This window comes from Oryza glaberrima, chromosome 3, assembly GCF_000147395.1.
Source record: "Oryza glaberrima chromosome 3, OglaRS2, whole genome shotgun sequence".
In the NCBI taxonomy this organism is placed as follows: domain Eukaryota; kingdom Viridiplantae; phylum Streptophyta; class Magnoliopsida; order Poales; family Poaceae; genus Oryza; species Oryza glaberrima.
Genome location: NC_068328.1, coordinates 32,711,254 through 32,728,380, shown reverse-complemented (window position 1 = coordinate 32,728,380; position 17,127 = coordinate 32,711,254). Strand labels below are relative to the sequence as shown.

The 17,127-nt window shown below is 42.2% G+C and overlaps 2 protein-coding genes across 2 annotated transcripts; one reads left to right on the top strand and one right to left on the bottom strand.

Moving 5' to 3' along the window:
• The first annotated feature begins 699 nt into the window (after positions 1–699).
• Positions 700–9,782, top strand: LOC127766681 (protein argonaute MEL1). The gene is made up of 22 exons (XM_052291798.1): positions 700–1,465; positions 3,751–3,956; positions 4,041–4,190; positions 4,285–4,418; positions 4,509–4,618; positions 4,690–4,796; positions 5,221–5,359; positions 5,438–5,554; positions 5,747–5,854; positions 5,939–6,010; positions 6,277–6,396; positions 6,478–6,643; positions 6,728–6,849; positions 6,969–7,109; positions 7,297–7,436; positions 7,517–7,579; positions 7,659–7,722; positions 7,818–7,953; positions 8,057–8,130; positions 8,227–8,321; positions 8,416–8,447; positions 9,328–9,782. Exons 1-22 carry the CDS (start codon positions 770–772, stop codon positions 9,510–9,512), a joined length of 3,177 nt encoding a protein of 1,058 aa, XP_052147758.1. The 5' UTR covers positions 700–769; the 3' UTR covers positions 9,513–9,782.
• A 710-nt stretch (positions 9,783–10,492) lies between these two features.
• LOC127766682 (cactin) lies at positions 10,493–17,046 on the bottom strand. The gene is made up of 13 exons (XM_052291799.1): positions 16,740–17,046; positions 16,543–16,634; positions 15,591–15,687; positions 14,991–15,062; positions 14,835–14,897; positions 14,602–14,742; positions 13,947–14,042; positions 13,236–13,520; positions 12,792–12,948; positions 12,554–12,696; positions 11,784–11,957; positions 10,992–11,258; positions 10,493–10,907 (listed from the first exon to the last, which is right to left on the bottom strand). The coding sequence occupies exons 1-13, from the start codon at positions 17,031–17,033 to the stop codon at positions 10,788–10,790; spliced, it is 2,001 nt and encodes a 666-aa protein (XP_052147759.1). The 5' UTR covers positions 17,034–17,046; the 3' UTR covers positions 10,493–10,787.
• Positions 17,047–17,127: the final 81 nt, after the last annotated feature.

The following is a 17,127-nucleotide window of genomic DNA, read 5'->3' as shown; positions in this document are numbered from 1 at the left end:
AGAATACTAGGCAACAGTAATTTCAATCGGTAGGTTTTCAAAAAAGTAATTTCAGTCTGATCCTTCCAGCTGGTACGCATGCACTTCTAGCTAGTTTTTTTTATGCATTATTGATCTGTATAGTATTTAATTTGTCAAATTTTGGACAATGTATATCACAAAAACCACACCAAACATATATAACTTCAATATTAATTACGAGAAAACAAAACGGAAGGATGGTGTCAAATGGGATACTACACTAGACGTACGGCCTTTTTTGCCATTTGCAGTTTAACTTTAAACATTATGAATTGCTACACTCGTACACTTGACTATACATATGTATAACTTCACGTTCATAGCTTGGTTCTATACAATATCTTAACACCCAAATTAATAACAAAACAAACTCAGATTAATTAGTTCACCCCGATCGATGAACTTAATGACATATAATTTTCCTTCAAAAAACACAAAAAAAAAACCGGACATAAATTCACTTTCTATAATGACACATAATTTGTCTTGGGTAGCAAGTTTGATTAACCGGCCGCCTAATTAATCACTCTTCCGTACGGACAAGCATACAGTCACCGCGCGGTAAGATCACCACCCCCTTCTCCCTCCCACCGCGTCTAGCTAGGGTTTCTCCTCGTCGATCACCCTCCGCCTATAAAATCCCCCTCCCCTTCCATTCCCACAAGGCCGCAACATCACTCACCCACTCCCCACCCCTTCCCAAACCCTCACCTCCATCTCGTTGCCTTCCTCCACCTCTCTCTCTGCCATGGCCTACCGAGGCGGAGGCCGAGGTGGCCGCGGCGGCGAGCAGCGGCCGCCCTACTCCGGCCGCGGCGACGTCCCTGGCCGTGGTGGCGGTGGTGGTGGGGGTGGAGCCCCGCCGTACCGTCCCGCCTCGGGCTTCGTGTGGCCGCCGCCGGGGATGACGCCGCGGCCGGGGCCTCCTCAGCCGCAGTACCCGCGGCCGGGGCCGCCGGCCGTCGTCTACGGCGCGCCGATGCCGGCGGCGCACCACCAGGGCGCGTACCAGCCCGGGGGCGTGTACCGCGCGCCCTCCCCGGGGGTTCCGGTGATCGGTGGCTACGCGCGCAGCACGCCCGTCACCATCCGGGCGCCTCCGCCGTCGCACTCGTCGGCTCCGGCTCCGTACCAGCCGGCGGCGGCCGCGCCGGCTCCCTCGTCGTCCTCCACGGCGCCGTCCGCTACGGCTCTGGCCAAGGAGTTCGAGCAGAAGCTGTTCGTGTCGGAGACCGCGCTGGCGCCACCCGCGGCGGCGGCGTCGGCCGCGGCCGCGCCGGCTGGCGAGGCGTCGGTGGCGTCGGACAAGGATCTGGCACCGGTGTCGAAGAAGGGGCTCGCCCACCCTGCGCGGCCGGGGTTCGGAGCGGCCGGGAAGAAGGTGATGATTCGCGCGAACCACTTCCTCGTCAATGTCGCCGACAACAACCTCTTCCACTACGATGTGAGCTCACCCCTGACCCTCTTTCCCTTCCCTTCCCACCCCTAGATCTACGCATACTCCATGCATGCTGTCTACTACTGTACTCCTGTACTTGTGATGGTCAGATCTGTTAAATTTACCTTGCATGTTGTGTGTATGCATGGATTTTGCTTGCTTCTGGATGATTTTTTTTTGTTGTGTCGATGGCAAGTTCGTTTCTCTGCTGCCTTCGTTTGCAGTTTTGCATGGAGCGAGGGCTTCCGATCTCATCCTAGTTTGTGGGTGTTTGGTCGGAGAGTCGCGTCTCCTTTCTGGCATAAAGTTTCTTCTCCGTTTATTTGGCCTTCTCCAGTTCGGTGCTCGCTGCTAGTTTGGTGCTAGAGATCTGGCCGATGTCGAGAGGGCCGCAGCACACGCAGCTCACCCGTTCGAAGCCTTTCGTTCTGTTTGTTTAATTTGGTGATATGCATGTACATATGTAGTACGCGTGTCACGTGCTCAACGCACCGGCGTACATGCATGTCGTTGTTTTGTTGGGAACGTTTTACGTTTCGTACAAGGGTAGGTTGCTCGGTTCAGTTTTGCTTCTTGATCCTTCTGTTTCGTTCTTTCGATTGCAAGTTCGTTTGTCTGCTGCTTTCGTTTAAAGTTTATCATCCAGTTCGTGGGTGTTGGTCGGAGCGTCGCATTTCGTTTCTTGCATAAAGTTTCTTATCCGATTTTTTGATCCCCTCCGTTTGTTTGGCCATTTACACCTTCGGTGCTCGCTGCTAGTTTGGTGCTAGAGATCTGGCCGATGTCGACAGAAATCTCATGGCCGCAGCACACGCAGCTCACCCATTCGAAGCGTTTCGTTGCGTTCGTTTTCGTGACATGCATCTCATCTGCTAAACGCACTGGCGTACATGCGCGCGCATCCCGTTTTCTTCAGAACGGTTACTGTGTTTGGGGTTGCTGATTTCGTACAAGGGTAGTTCTGATCTCTCCCTCGTGGGAGTTGGTCGGGTTTTTCCCTCTGCAAGCAAAGGTTTTGCATCGTTTTGTTCTACTTTACAAGTTTGCTTTTTTTGTGTGAGATGGAAGACGACGAAACCTCTCTGTGCACTGCCCGATCGGTTCTACCTCTGGTTTTGACTGTTTCTTTTGTTGTCTTTTGGAGACTGCCATTTTTGTGTAAGCGGATACGTTCGCTTGCTATTTTCTTGCAAGGGACATGTTAAACTTGTTCTCCCTGTATGCGAAGCCTTCGCCTGAACTTTTGCATCCAAAGTGGTCAGATCGATTCTTGTTTTCTTGTAGCAGCGGACTAGTGACCGCTGTCCTTTCTCTGATCTTCTTGCAGCAACTCTCCAGCGGCCGGAAGCCTGTCGCTTGCAGAAGTAGAGTGGTGGATCCACGTTTAAAAACTCATGATACATGTGGCTTTTGGTTTTTGTGTTTTCTGCTCTTTTTTTTTGGCAAAATTTATGAAAATTTTATCGTTGTCTTTGTCAGGATGTCGTTCTCATTCATGATCTTGTACGCCTAGCTTTTTTTTTATTCGTTCAAAAAACAATAACGTTTTTTCAGGTGGAATTCTTGCAAACTCGTTTCATATGTTTTGTTTTGTTTTGGGGCTTTTAGTAGTAGTTCCATTTCTTATTTTGTTTTTGGGCTTTGATGTTTGGTTTCTGAATCCTGAGCTGTAACGATATTCTTGGCCCTGTTCCTATGGGCTTTGGTGGGCTTTAAAGAACTCGTAGTATAGCTATTCTTCATGTTCGACCCGTAGTACAGCTATTCTTCAACTCTCCCCATGCTTCTCTCCCCATTCCTCAAACGCTTCGCCGGCGATTCCCTCCAGGCTCTAGCCTCCGCCATGGATGCCCGCCCCATGTAAGTGTCGTACCCGTAGTATTGCAAGTGTAGTTCTACCTCTATCGTGACCTCAATGGAGAGGATCAATCTTTACCACCTTCTTTGTTGTTTGATTTCTGTTGGTCCCTAGCTGATTTAGATTTCGTTACTTTGGGGCATTCTGTTTTTTTGTTCGGCCTGCATTCATTTCCCTAATCAATCGGCTCGGATAATGTGTGTACTACTCATAACTTGGTACTGAATTACTCATTTAGGTCTAGACGAAACACACATTGAGTAGTTTGGTGTATTAGTGATGGTTAACTGCTCTGATCTAAACTACTTGTTACGTGATGTTTACTGTAGAGTTCTTGTTAAGTTGCTCTAAGATCTTCCTTTTTATAAAAAAAAAATCTGCCCCTCATGTCCAATAGAAAGGCCGTTCATATTCTTTTTGGATTATGTTACAGGTTTCAATCAATCCTGAGTCAAAATCAAGAGCAACAAATAGGGAAGTACTCAATGAGCTCATCAAGTTGCACGGGAAGACATCTCTTGGTGGCAAATTGCCTGCCTATGATGGAAGAAAGAGTCTCTATACTGCTGGTTCACTCCCTTTTGAATCGGAGGAGTTTGTGGTTAAGCTAATTGATCCCGAAAAGAAGGATAAAGAAAGGTTTGTATGATGCAAGCTAGAGATTTAAATTCTTATGAATTATGTGTTTTGCAGTCTCATATTATTTTTTCTTGTCTTCTGCAGGGCGGAGAGGGAGTACAAGATCACAATTCGGATTGCTGGCAGAACAGACTTGTACCACCTCCAGCAGTTTTTGCTTGGAAGACAGAGGGATATGCCCCAAGAAACCATTCAAGTTCTTGATGTTGTCCTTAGGGAGTCACCATCTTGGAAGTATGATTCTTTCTTGTCTTTGTTTTGACTTTTGCTTGATTATTTACTGACTAGGGTACAAATAATGCTGTATTGATAACTACTTTTTCTGCAGTTATGTCACAGTGTCCAGATCCTTCTTCTCTACCCAGTTTGGTCACCGGGGTGACATTGGTGAGGGACTTGAGTGTTGGAGAGGTTACTATCAGAGCCTGCGCCCAACACAGATGGGCCTTTCGCTGAATATAGGTACTTCCCTGTCAGTTACTGTTTATCAGTTTTCTCTGAATGGAAGTGATCTTTTCAGATACTAACTACTGTTCGGTATGCTTCATTCAGATATATCTGCAACGTCCTTTTTTAAGCCTGTGACAGTGATCCAATTTGTGGAGGAGTTCCTGAACATACGTGACACCTCAAGACCTTTGTCAGACCGGGATCGTGTGAAGGTAATATTCCTACTGATGGAATTCATAAAATCATGCAATACTGATCCTAACTCATTTTTCATGATGTTTAGATAAAGAAAGCATTACGTGGGGTTCGCATTGAAACAAACCACCAAGAGGACCAAATCAGAAGATACAAGATAACAGGGATTACCCCCATTCCTATGAGCCAGCTGATGTACTTATCTTTCCTCTGCTTCTGCTATAACTCTCTTTTTGTTTACATTCTTTAAGATACAGAAAATCAATATAGATTGTTGATGGAATATTTGAAATGTCTTTGTTTATGGATCTTGGGCATGGTAAGTACATTAATTGTTTGTGGACATGTGATAGAAACATTTTAATCCTTTTCAAAGGTTTATTCCTTAGATATCAATGTATGTTCCTTTGATATCCATACTGTCAATGCTGTGAAATGTCCTTCAATGTTCAACAAAATTGATGTGTAAAGGTTGAAGTGCACATAATTTTACTGTCCTGAGAATAGTGCTTTGTCATCTTTTTTAGGACCTGCATTTTGTTATCATGCTTGTTCACTGTTTTATAGCATGAACAGAACTTGTTTTTCTCCAAACTGATGCCTGGTTTGATGTTGTTAGATTTCCTGTTGATGATAATGGGACAAGGAAGACTGTTGTTCAGTACTTCTGGGATAGGTACAATTACAGACTGAAGTACGCTTCTTGGCCCTGCCTACAGTCTGGCAGTGATTCTCGCCCTGTATACTTACCTATGGAGGTATTGATTCATCATCCATTTACCTCTACCTGAATTGTGCATGCTGTGTGCAGTTTGTTCATGCAAATGTGTTTGCAGGTGTGCAAGATTGTAGAAGGGCAGAGGTACTCCAAGAAGCTTAATGACAAACAAGTGACCAACATCCTTAGAGCAACCTGTCAACGCCCCCAGCAGAGGGAACAGAGCATTCATGAGGTACAATACCATGTAGATGCAGAGCCAAACTTTTTATGCTTTTGGATTTTTGCTCACATTTAATGGCCTTTTATTTCTGCACATTTTATTAGGATAACATTTCCGTAGAACATAAGGCTATATTTTTTTCTTGATGAGATAATGAAGACAATATCATGTATTTGTATTGACTTCCATTTCATCTTCTATCAGATGGTTCTCCACAACAAGTATACAGAGGATAGGTTTGCTCAGGAGTTCGGTATCAAGGTCTGCAATGACCTAGTCTCTGTTCCAGCCCGTGTGCTGCCTCCACCCATGGTACTATGCTTTATTCCATTTCTTTTGTTCGCATTGTTTAAACTGCTGGGAATTTCTAACAACCTTAATCTTTGCGCTTTTCAGTTGAAGTATCATGATTCTGGAAGGGAGAAAACTTGTGCACCCAGTGTTGGACAGTGGAACATGATTAACAAGGTGATGCCTTGCTTTATTATTACAACTCAATTTCTCTCTCAGGTTAATTTTGTATTGCCTTTGTTTGAAAGTGAATTCTAGGTACACTTGCTTAACTTCTTTATGAATTGACCATTAGCTTTATTTTTTGTTGGAGAGTATCTGAAATTGACAACCTGGTACTGAAACATGATTGCAGAACCTGTAAAGATACAAACTACTGAGCCAACATAATTTACTTGCTGATGTGTTTAAAGGAAGACACTAATACTTGTTAATTTTTTCAGAAAATGATCAATGGAGGAACTGTGGATAACTGGACATGTCTGAGTTTTTCACGAATGCGTCCTGAGGAGGTACAAAGGTTCTGTGGTGACCTGATTCAGATGTGCAATGCCACTGGAATGGTAACTCTGGCATAGTTACAATGCTATTAAAGCAGTTTAATAATTATATGTGCTGCAATTAACTTTGACTTGACCCTGTAGTCTTTCAATCCAAGACCAGTCGTGGATGTCCGGTCAACAAATCCTAACAATATAGAGAATGCTCTGAGGGATGTTCACAGGAGAACATCAGAACTGCTAGCCAGAGAGGGAAAGGGAGGCCTGCAGCTTTTAATTGTAATTCTGCCTGAAGTTAGTGGTTCTTATGGTATGTATATTGTTGGTTGGGTAGTCTAAACTTTTCCATTCCCTGATTTATTTATTAAATGTCGTATATGCATGGTTTTTACAGGGAAAATTAAAAGGGTCTGTGAGACTGACCTTGGCATTGTATCTCAATGTTGTTTGCCAAGGCATGCCAGCAGGCCGAACAAGCAATATTTGGAAAATGTTGCACTCAAAATCAATGTCAAGGTCTGTAATTCTGCTGGGCTTGTATTTTTTTCCCTAGAACTATACCAATTCTGTGGACTTTATCTTGTGTGCTTTTAGTATTCTCCCCCAGAAGTATGACAATTCTGTGCCATAACCAGGTCGGAGGGCGCAACACTGTTCTTGAGCGAGCCTTTATCCGCAATGGCATACCATTTGTGTCAGAAGTCCCAACAATCATCTTTGGCGCTGATGTCACACACCCTCCACCTGGAGAGGACTCTGCATCATCTATTGCTGCGGTTAGTACCCTCCTAGCTAATGGTTCTTCAATTCATTACTTGGTCTGTTTGATGTTGTCCTACAATACAAGATCATGGGCTATCCTGTGAATAACTTGATGCAATAGATGAACTATATTTTTCTTCCCAAAGTTTATTGCTTTGCATATACAAACTTTACTGGTATATTTTCTTTGTGTTCATGTAGGTTGTAGCATCAATGGATTGGCCTGAAATCACCAAATACCGAGGTCTGGTCTCTGCTCAACCACATAGACAGGAGATAATAGAAGATCTCTTTAGTGTTGGTAAAGATCCAGTGAAGGTTGTAAATGGTGGGATGATCAGGTAAATTTGTGGTCAATGTGGTATTGCAATTGTATATTATTGTAGGTTCAACTGGGAACTGACCATGCTCTTGTTTACAGGGAGTTGCTTATCGCATTCCGCAAGAAGACTGGCAGAAGGCCTGAGAGGATAATCTTCTATAGGTATGTCCTGGAAATTCTGTTCTGTTCAGTGATGTGTCCAGTTAAATGAAATTTGTTGAGTGGTCATTCTCCTCTGCAGAGATGGTGTAAGTGAAGGTCAGTTCAGCCATGTGCTTCTTCATGAAATGGATGCCATCAGAAAGGTGAGCTTCGCATCATGATACATCTGTCTGTGTTATCTATTCTGGACAAGCCAATTTCATTGTTTTTTCTGAATTTAATCCTTTTACATTGCAAGGCTTGTGCATCTTTGGAGGAGGGATATCTACCACCTGTCACATTTGTAGTAGTTCAGAAAAGGCATCACACAAGGCTTTTCCCAGAGGTTCATGGGAGGCGAGACATGACTGACAAGAGCGGAAACATCCTTCCTGGTCAGTTTCTTGTTGGTTGCTACTGAGAACATACATCTGCTACTTCTTCAGGCATTTGATGATTGGATATATCGTTGTATTCCGTTTCTTTTTGGTCCTGCAGGAACTGTCGTGGACCGTCAGATTTGCCATCCTACAGAGTTCGATTTCTACCTGTGTAGCCATGCTGGCATACAGGTAAAACCCATGCTGGAAGCTGTTTGCAGATTGCACAAAATTTTCCAGCCAACAAAATTTTCAGTTAATGTGTGCTCTTGACATTCCTTTTCTCAGGGTACTAGCAGGCCAACTCATTACCATGTCCTTTACGATGAGAACCATTTTACAGCCGATGCACTTCAGTCCCTGACCAACAATCTTTGCTATACGTAAGTTCATTTCTCTGTTTCTGCTTAGTTGCTTAGCTCCCTTATTATTTCGGCTGCCCCAACTCTGATAATTCCTACTGTTGGCAAAATGCAGCTATGCGCGATGCACCCGGGCAGTGTCTGTGGGTGAGTCTTCTTTTCTTGCATCTTTGTTTCTCATTTCTGCATTAGTTTGCTTAGCTTTGTTTACCTCCTTCGATGAGCAAGCAAATTTGTACACCAAAATTTTTGGCATTGGTTTAACTGTGAACTGGAAAAGATAAGCGCTAGGAGTAGGCTGTTGTTCTCAACAGTAGAAATCCTTATTTAGCATGTGTTAAAAATTGGACCTTTGTTTACTGTAATGCACCCAATTCATCATGTGGTAAGTGAACTGCACAGCTGTCATTGCTTGTTATGCACCACCAATGTCATCTTGTTAACTGTTCCACAACATCTGCTTTTCAAAATTGTCCTCAGCATTTTCTTTTCGAATGTGTTCCATTTGTATCTTATCATTTTGTATGTGATGCTCCCATGTTACTTTCTGGAACTAGCAATTGAACTACCGAAACATTTTCCTTTCTATTCACTGATGTAGTACTCATTTTCCTATCTGTGCAATTTAGCATGTTTTGAAATTGTGTTTTTGCCAGGTCGGCGAAGGAGCCGACCAAATTTCATTAAGATTGAAAAGGGGAATAAATACTTATTTTACAACCAAATTTCATTAAGATTGAAATTGTGTCTGTCTACTGTATGTAATGCACATCATGTGATCTTGCTTTTTGAAGTGAATCGAACCTAGTGTTATTTGCTTGTCAAGCACCATCAGTGTCATCATGTTAACTGTTCCTAAACATGTGGTTTTCAAATCTGCTGAATCCTATCATTTCGCATGCGATGCTCTCATGCTACTTTCTAGGCACTAGCAATTGAACTACAGAGATTCTTTTCTACGTGGTGCTCCTTTTCAAATCTGTTGCATTTGTCCACTGATGTATTGCTCTTTTTCTTTCCTGTGCAGTCCCACCGGCCTACTATGCTCATCTTGCTGCATTCCGCGCTCGCTACTACGTGGAAGGAGAGAGTTCGGATGGTGGCTCGACCCCTGGCAGCAGCGGGCAGGCTGTGGCGCGAGAGGGCCCTGTGGAGGTGCGCCAGCTTCCCAAGATCAAGGAGAACGTCAAGGACGTCATGTTCTACTGCTGAGGAGATTGTTGGCAAGGAGAGCCCGATATTCTGGTAGTTTTTTGGTTGGTAGACTTGTTTGTGTCCTTGGTTTGGAGCTGGTTGCTTGTAGTTCCATTTGCTGTTTCCGAGTAGCCAGATTGTGACTGAGCTTTTGTGGTCTTTAAGACCTTAACTCTGCTTGAGACAATGCAAGTCTTTTAAATTTCCCTGTGGCTTTTGTTATTTGCTCCTGTGCTCTACTAGTATATCATATTTGCCTTGCCATTTTCTCAACTCAAAATATTTTTTTTTCTTTCTTCCTTGTTTTTTAAAAGCAACTCCTGAGTCTCTGACTTCATAGGAGTTGACCTGTTTTGTTCTGGAAATTGGACGGAGAAACCCGACCATTAGCCACCAAGTCCAAAGTGGCTAGTGGTTTTGGAGATATCCTGTCCACAGAATCAATTCAATTTTGCCCATTGCACTATTTACCTTTGCTGCATTGGTAAATGTTTTAATATCCCTTCTGAAATTTACACACTGTCGTAGTTTGCCAGTGCAAAGGGAACTAAGTGAGCAAACCTCACTTGTGAAAAAGGGGACTCTGTTAATTTATTTTTTGTATGCGGTAACTTATTTAGAAGCAGTTTAGATTCTACCATCCAATGGCATCTAAACTTTGAGTGAATACTTGCCTTCCATTTTTAAAATCATCTCTTGTCCTTATAATCTTGTGTAGAAGATGGATGTAGAGGCCAATAGCTGCAAACTGATAGTGGTTCGGAGCTAGGAGCCTCGGACCAACTGCCACTTTGCATCTCTGATCCTGTTAATAGCACAAAGTTGTGTAGGAGCAAAACAAAAAAAACAAAAAAAAAACAGCTATTACATTTTTAGCTATAAGTCAATTGGTCATGCCTTCTGATGTTGAGCTAAGTACTCCACACTTTCGCTAGTTCCAGAAACAAGAAGTTTAATGATATACGCACTATTAGTTTGATTGCCACCAAAAAGATGTGTTGATTTTTGACATCTGAACTCAATTTCCAAAGCAGAAACAAGGAAGTTACAATGTACACAGGAGACTTCGTTGCTATTTTCAAACCGCTAACAAAGAGCCTAATCAGCATAAGTACGGGATGCTAGTATGCTACCCTGTTCTCACTTAGTACATATGATCTCGGATGAGCATGTGTAGTCGACTCCAGAGTTGGTATCCGAGCAAACCTATTTGCATAGGGCTCTCAGGTAAGAAAAGCAAGACCAACTTCTAACAGCACAATGGAGATCAAAACGTCTTCCTTGCGTGGCATTTTATCGCCTGTAGCGGTAGCGCTTGAAGTTGAAATAGAGGTGGAGAATCCCACGTTCGAATGTGCACTTGAAGCCCTTCTTATGTGAGTATTCCCACTCCTTGTTGACAATACGGAAAGCCTGGTGAAGAAAACAGAGTAATTAAGTGAAGTGCCCATGAAACTCTACAGGATTAAATTTGAAGATATGGGAATAGAGGCTTACTATATCCTCATATGGAGGGCCCGCATGGAATCTTATGAGGCATGTCTCACCGGTGCTCCCGTCTTTCTCTATCGTGTATGTTGGCGCCTTTGATTTATCCACCAGGTCAGGGTAAAATATATTGAACTTGTAGCCCTGGACGATTTTCGGTGGGGGGTTGTCGTGGTCATAGTGAGTCTGGTTGTATTTGTTCCACTCATATCCAGTATGCACCCGATTGAAGTACTTCGGTTTTCTTGGTCGATACTTGTCGTGCCACCAATATACCTGTGAGCACATTAAACAGGCATATTTTCATCAGAAACAAAGTCAGCTTGCATTCAAGTTCACTGGAAGCAGATCAATGCACTTAAGTTGTTAAATAAATCTTCTAGCATGTAAAAGCAAGCCAGCCTCCACAATATTGCTTTGGGCTAATATTATGTGCACAATCCAGATCAAATGATCTTGGGGTTAAATGAGGAAATAACAAGTGGAGTGAAGGTCTTTGTGACAGACCATGTTGTAGAGGGTTGTTCAATGAACAAATTAGTGTAAAGCTATCCTGCATAAGGTTCATGATTCAACAGGACCACCTTTTACCAGACATGGGTGGTTATGAGCTCTGTAGGGGCTAAAAACTTGCCAAAGTATGCAGAGTTAGAGCTGGACTCTGGTAAAAGCATTCCAACCACAAAGTTTTTACAACACAGAATATTGCAATATGGGTATCAGATACTGTTCTGTTTAGAAGGCAAGGTGGTACAGTGATAGCATTGCTGTTTCTCTAGATATAAAAAAAATTCATGTTACCTGTGAATCAAGGTTCACTTCAGCTCCTGAACCAAACACAGCATCTCCTTCCTCCATAGCTCCCATTGCTTTCATTGCTTTCATCTCCATCTCATCGGGTACTCTTGTCTTCACTGCGATGGCCTGCTGAACTTTCTTTTGATGCTCCATAACTACAGCTTCACGTTTTCGATCCTGGACATTAATTCAAAGTGCATAGGAATATTCTATGAATTGCCAACATTTAAAATCTGCAATCAACTCACGAATGTACCTAATGATGTAATCCTGAATTGAGATAAAAATTTCATGTATGTAAACTCCAATATATAAGCCAATAATAACACCTTACACTGACAAATGACCGTAAGTGTACTATGGTACACGATGAAACTAAAAGGCCTTTCTCAGGGTAAACATGAATGGGTCAATGGGAATCCAGTTGGTGCCTTAAGAAAAGATCTATATGATACCTAAACAATTGTACTGGCTTGTTCATCTTTTTGCACAATATAGTGTCTAATAAATAGTAAGTCTGCCAATTTGTAAAACAATTGCAGTTCACTTCACTACATAAAAACTACCACTATTTTCTTAGCATTTACTTCCTCCGTTTCATATTATAAGACTTTCTAGCATTGCCCACATTTATATATATATTGATGAATCTAGACATATATGTGTGCCCAGATTCATTAACATCTATATGAATGTGGACAATACTAGAAAGTCTTATAACCTGAAACGGAGGTAGTATTAAAAGCTAAGTGTAGCAGGAGTGAGGACACTACCAGTTCTGCCTTGTCCTCCTCAGGATCAATTGCATCTTCATCTTCATTGCCATGCATTAGCTCAGGAGAAAAGGATCCGTCTTCTTCATCCAAATGACTCTCTGTTTGCTCCGCTATAGGTTCAGGCGAATATCGCTTATCATCTACACATAAAGTAGGTATAAGAACTCATAGTCGCTAGAGTTACAGCATGGAAGGGAGTATTTGAGTGACCGGAAATACAGAAATAAAACTAAACCTTCATCATCATCATCATCATCGTCAATATGTGTTGCATCCTTCTCTTTAGCATCGATTTCATCCTCAGATTCCTTATCCTGCTCAATGGAATCAGGATGCTCCAGACGATGTAGATGCTTCCGTAAGATCGAAGCATGGATTTCCCTCAGGCAAGCCTGCAATGCAGAAAAAGGTAAGCTTTCACCTATTATACACTATTTAAACCGGGCAACCACATAAACTGCAAATTCAGAAAGTTAGGCAAAGCAGTTTCACAAGTTCATATAAGAATCCAAACCAGGATCTGATTATGATGCAAGAACTAAGGTCAAATCAAGATACCAGAACACATTTTATTTGTGTAATGCAAATGAAACAACCAAGATAGTGTGATATGGATGGAATCACATTTGCTACAAGAAGAAAAGAAGAGTGTCTTTTAGTGTCTGCAAGCATGGCATACCTTTGCTTTGTAAATATGAAGGCGTTTCAGAATGGCCTCCCAGTATTCAACAACTTTTGCTGTTCCAGAGCGCATTTGGGACTCAATTTGACTTTGCATCTCTTCTAGTTCTGTGGAAGTCTTACCCTCCAAAAGATCCTTTACATCACCCTCAATACTTGCATGTAAGCCCCTCTCTTCCGCAAGAACATCAGGAGGTGGTTCCTCACCACGCACCCTAGCCCGATCCAAGGCATCTCTTTTCCGAGCCTCACCTAGCTCCCAGTCACATACCACCATGAGTGCCTGATGAATTTGAAATAAAGAGTGGACAATTGGTCAACAGCCCTGAGCATCCTTGCTAATTAGATCAAGAGAGCAACATGAAATCACAGAAATTATTAGTTCCTACTGTCATATTAGGAATAACTTGATTTAGTTTTTTTTTTGTGAAAACCTACGGCCTATAGGCAAACCATATATACAACAAGCTAAGCTAAAAAATATGTTCTGACATACTACGGCACAATATTTTTGCCAAAGATCGATCCAACAAAACATAATTATCAAAATCTCAAAAATTTAGCATTACTGTTTTGGACTATATGCCATTTGGTACTAACCTCAATCAACAGGAATATACATTATGCAACATACACATCAGTCATATGAATTCATATGATTATTCAAGTAAAGGGTAATATTATAATGAATGTTGAGACAAAGACACACCTCCCAGTATTTGACATTTATTTGGCTTTCCCTGTCCAGATCAAGATGCATCTTAATGTCATCGCGCAGCTCTTCCATTTCCTTCACCGTTAATCCCTGCATTTAGCACATCACATATGTTTAAGTGTTAAAAGGAAAAGGGAACTCTTTCAGATCTGGGCTAGTTGTAAAGTAAGAACAGATGGAGTGATTAAATTTCAAACCCATTGAGAGATACATGTTTCCACCTCTCTAATTAGAATGTAGTTAATGATGAATCGTTAGAATGTTTAAGGCTATTTCTAAGATGTAAGGTATCTTAGGATATATTGAAACATTGAACCTTTTACTTTGAATACACAAGGACACAGTATTCCTGCACGTTCTAAAAGGGTAACGCTTAAGGCGGATGAAGCTGGAGATTATAGAAGGATAAACAGTTGGTTATAGGGAGCCATTCTTTCAGAAGAGAATCCAGAATGTTAATGATGTATATCTGAAATTTATTGCATTTGTTTGATAGTATGAAAGAAAGCCTGGCACCAACATCAGCTAATGATTGAGTGAACATCATATGTGAGAACCAGATACATACAAAGTAACTTCTCGATAGGTGCATCCATATAGCGGCTCTTTGGTTAACTATAATCAAGTGGGTAAGAGAAGTTCAATTTACCTTGAATACCAAGTAGGGCTCGTTTAACTCAACATCAAATTCTTCTGAGAAATTGAGATTCTTCAGGAGAACATCAATAGGTTTTGTGCGCCCCTCGCGTAACCTGATCTCAGATCTAACTTTGCTTTGATCAAAATGAAACTGCAATAGAAGACAAAAATTGTTACATAAAAGAAGTCCGGCTTAATTCAGCATGAGACCAAATGATATTTGCCATGTTGTAAAATATGAACCTCTTCCTCTTTCTTCTCCCAATCCTGAAACTCAGCGCGTGCTCTTTCTCTGGCTAACAATGCCTAAGAAATACAATTATAGACATTTAGTTCCACAAAAAAGTGTTACTTGAAACAAAGAGAAAATTAATGGTAACCAGAGAGATATATACAGACCATTTCCTCCTCATGCTGTGCCTTTTCGATCGCTCTTTCCTCCCTTCTTTTCTTAACCTTCTCTATTTCAGCCTATATTAAGAATAAAATAGTAAAGTTGCAGGCTAGTGACATATTACTCTATCTTGAAAGATAACATCAAATATAAAACTGCTTCTGCAAAGAACCAGCCAATGGCATTCTTGCAAGAAACAGATCCATATAATCTCTACTCATGTGTAAATTTACATGCATCCACATTTTAGGCTGTAGTTCTTTGGGGCAAGGCATTTGGGCACTGATGCTAATGTTTAGTACATAATCTGTTGTTTCTCACTATTGTTTCGGGTGAAACTATAGGTATTCTCACCCCAACGTGTTATTATGTATTTGGACACTTGCATAAGATGATAACAATATAATTATAATCTGGCAAGGTAACACGAGATAATATTGTTTTATTATCCTAAAATGAAAGCAAGTAGTATTGAGTAAATGTCCTTTGAGTCCTTTATTTTTGTTAATTTCAATGAAGAGTCATCTCCAAGTTCAGAAAGCATGCCAGTGGTACTCCTATCATAAGATTTGAAGTTCAGGATAATAAAAGGAAAAAAGAAGTACCATTCTTTCTCTCTGTTTCTTCTTTTCACCTTTAACAGAAATGTCCACCTTTTGCCCTTGAGATACATCACGCTCAATCTTCTTTCGCCAAACAAATCTGCACCAATACAAGGTTGAGAGTATTACTTTTGAACAGTCAAAGTAAGCAATCAGTGCAAATGCAACAAGTAGGGATAAAATTAGGATCTGAAGTGCAGCCAACAACATTTCCATATGGTCATATCACATGATAACATTGTTAAACATTAGAAATCTTGACTGCAAAACTGTCTACTGATAACAGTATGCAAAATAATGCTCTACGAGATTTCTCACAGTTGAGAGAAAGATTTCTCATAAATGTTCATAACTCATTCTAGAGAGTGCAACAAATGAATAAACAAGTCAGAAGACATCTACCGTAGTCAGATGATCTCAATCAGTAGTTCACTAAGCTATCAATTCAATCCTTCATACATTTGTCCAGTACACTACCTAGTTAGACAAACATTATAGCCTCGATTTTACTTGTAAGTTGTTAGCTGTGTTAATGTTGCAACTGATAAATACTACCTATATCTAACGAACCAACTTGACGTCTTCCCCAAATACAATTACCAGTTGGCTTAGACAAACCACATTTAGAGTTTTTTTTTATTGGGCCGCACAAGTAACCAAGAGCATTTTCTTTTTTTTGCTATACAAGATATATGTATCCTTGGTGGCTGTAGGTGTCAAAATGAAGTGATCAATAAGTAAGCTCAAGCCTTACTAATGTAAATAAATGACAGTAATCATCAATCTGCACACAATTTTAGGGCATCAAACAAACAAGGGAAGTGTAACTTTTGGCCTCCTGTTTATGTCATCCGTGACACAGTTCAAACAAATTTCAGCCCAAATTTCTACTTAGCTAAGCAACACCACTAATGGAACGAATAATGTGGCAGGAGAGGGGGACGAATTCGCGTACTTCTCGGTCAGGTTGGGATCGCCAAAGGGGTTCGAGTCATTGGAGTACCCCGACACAGCATTCGCCTTCATCTTCTTCGCTACCTTCTCTGCCTGCACAGCCACCACCACCATCAACAAGTTAGTTAGAAATCAAAACCCTAGCCGCAACAATGGAGCCAACCAAACGGAAAACCCGAACCTCCACCGCCCCAATACCTTCTTCTGCGCCTTCTTAGCCATGTACTCCACGATCTGCTCCTCGGTGACCTCCCCCTTCCTCCGGCTTCCGCTCCTCCTCCGGACCCGGCCGCCGGAGTCCGACCCGGAGTCCGACGCCTGGGAATCGCTCGCGTCGCTGGACGAAGGGGTGTCCCTCCGGCGGCTCTTGCGGCGGCTCCGGCTCCGGCTCCGCCGCGGCGAGCCGCTGGAGTCGGAGGCTTCCTCCGAGTCGGACGGCGACCGGCGGCGGCGGCGGCGGCTGCTCTCGCTGTCGCGCTCCTTCCTAGGCATGTCGGCGATGGGAGGGAAGCCGCCAATGAGTCGTGGGGCGTCGCGACACGCCAATATTCATAAGGGCCCAAAACCGGTAAGATTCCGGCCCGAT